We start from the raw sequence: 2,198 nt of genomic DNA, 5'->3' as shown, positions 1-2,198 counted from the left end.
GTCACACTTCTGTGACCTCATCAGTGGTCCTTTGCTTTCTTCTTTCTTATGTGTGTCTCACCTTGCTAAATATCAGCCAAACAAATATATATATATATATATATATATATATATATGATACACTTGTTTGTGAGTCTTTTAAATCTTTTTTATATCTTAGGGTTTAGTTACGTTGAGTTGTCCTCCATTCCCGTAAGGTTGGACATGTTAAAGGAGTTATTCACGGTTTATGGTGATTACATATAGTGATATTGCATGATTGCCTTCACGGGCAATCTTATTATGCTAGGTAATAATTAATGGTTTCTAATTTGGGGAGATATATATCAGGTATATCCATGTATAAACTACAAAAACTAAAGCTGAATTCTATCGCCATATGACCAAATATTTGCAAGCATGTTGTGGTTTAGTGGATTTCCTCGCAGAAGAATAAAATGCAAAATTGACCTTGATGGTTGAGATATGGTGGTGACGATGAGATGATAATGAGACCTTACAGTGGCATAATATCATAAATGCTTGGGAGACAATGTGATGATGTAAACGATTGGATCGATACCTGGTCATGACTGATCGATACCTGGTCATGACTGATCGATACCTGGTCATGACTGGTTTATACTTTTATCTCAGAACTTAGACAAATACAACAAAATACTGCGAGGTAATTAGGGTGCTGTTTTACCTACTCTTCCGCTTTACGACCCTTAAATTATAAAAAGAGAATAGGGAGCCCATAAATATGACGACTTTTTTTTTTTAATCTTGATAAAGAGGTTGGAAGATATTTATGAACTAAGTGTTCTTAGAGATAATACAGACCTATGTCATTTTGGTATATATTACCCCAAATAATAATTTGAAATAATATGTATATTACAAAATATGTAGAAGAGCATTGAAGTATTGAAGAATGTGTAGATCAGTGTGTCATAAAAGACTGTGGCAATACAGACAGGATATTAATTATCTATAACAAAAATAACAAAAATATTGGAAAGTTGCTCAACAAATACTCCTAATAATTTGGGTAAAATACTCCTTTTCAGAAGTGTTAGGGGAATGAGAGAAATGCGTCCACTAGACAGTCGCAGAACCAGTATACTAAGCGTATGAGTATATTTCTAAACCGTGAAATGTTGCTAAAGTAGCAGTTCAATATTTTTGCAACTGTTCTTACTGTTGTTATTAATGTTCGGTATGTATTGTTGCAGCCTTCTAAAACACGCTGATTTGCACCCAAACATATATCAAAATATCATACCACCAATCCACCCCCACCCCAATTCTGACCCTTACCTTAACCCTTCCCGATACATTAACTGGAGTCTTAAGATTAATAGAATTTTATTTTTTTTTATTAAACCATGTACTGTTAATTTGGCAATTCGTTTTGTGGTTAGTTTTTTTTTCATATGGGGTTCTTGGGCTTCGTTATCTTTGTAAGCTGTAGTAGTAGTAGTAGTAGTAGTAGTAGTAGTAGTAGCACCACCACCACCTCCACCACCACCAGCTCAAATACGAAGTTTCAGCATCCCTTTTTTTTTTTACAGAGTGAATATGTTGCTGCTTACGATAAAAGGAGAGCTTTTATTAGTGGATTCAAAGGATCACGAGGTAACTATTTTGCATCATTCTTTAGTTTTCAAGAATTTTACAATTGTTTTTATTTTCCCTTACATCAGGTTTTGATAACAAAGAACGAGGCTACTGTTTTTCATGAATACTTCCACAGATTAGCGTTAATGCAAGGTTTTATTAAACATCTTAAATTTCGCTTAACTGAGTTGCAACGAAATTTTACGATCCACATATTTTCTTTGGATAATAACGGTTGCAATGGTGGAGGAGTGGTTGCGGTGAAAATATCTCAGTCTGATTTTTGAGAATCACAAATGCTTGTTTTCGTGATGAAAGTAGTTATGTTTATTCTTGGACAGAGAAGAAATTAGAGTAGTACCTTGAACACTTTTATTATGGTTAAAGTCCAAACGGAAGTCCTGATTTCAGTACCACAATATAACGAAAGATTGACACTGGATGGCTTTGTTATCATGCGATACCAACTTGCCGATGTTGTTATTCGTTCTGATGAAGCACTGCTGTGGTCAAAGACGTACCGAGTTGACCATCTCGTCTTTTAGTCTATCAGAGAACTACATTATCATATATATATATATATATATATATATATA

General features: G+C 34.2%; 1 protein-coding gene across 1 annotated transcript in view; it reads left to right on the top strand.

Moving 5' to 3' along the window:
• The window catches only part of LOC106867290 (xaa-Pro aminopeptidase 1), a 72,819-nt gene that overhangs the window by 21,225 nt on the left and 49,396 nt on the right, over positions 1-2,198 (top strand). Inside the window, exon 4 of the mRNA XM_014912133.2 lies at positions 1,557-1,620. Within this exon, the coding sequence (XP_014767619.1) occupies positions 1,557-1,620 (64 nt within the window). The remainder of the gene's footprint in view (positions 1-1,556; positions 1,621-2,198) is intronic.

This window comes from Octopus bimaculoides, chromosome 10, assembly GCF_001194135.2.
Source record: "Octopus bimaculoides isolate UCB-OBI-ISO-001 chromosome 10, ASM119413v2, whole genome shotgun sequence".
Lineage (NCBI taxonomy): Eukaryota > Metazoa > Mollusca > Cephalopoda > Octopoda > Octopodidae > Octopus > Octopus bimaculoides.
This window is presented reverse-complemented; position numbering and strand designations above follow the sequence as displayed.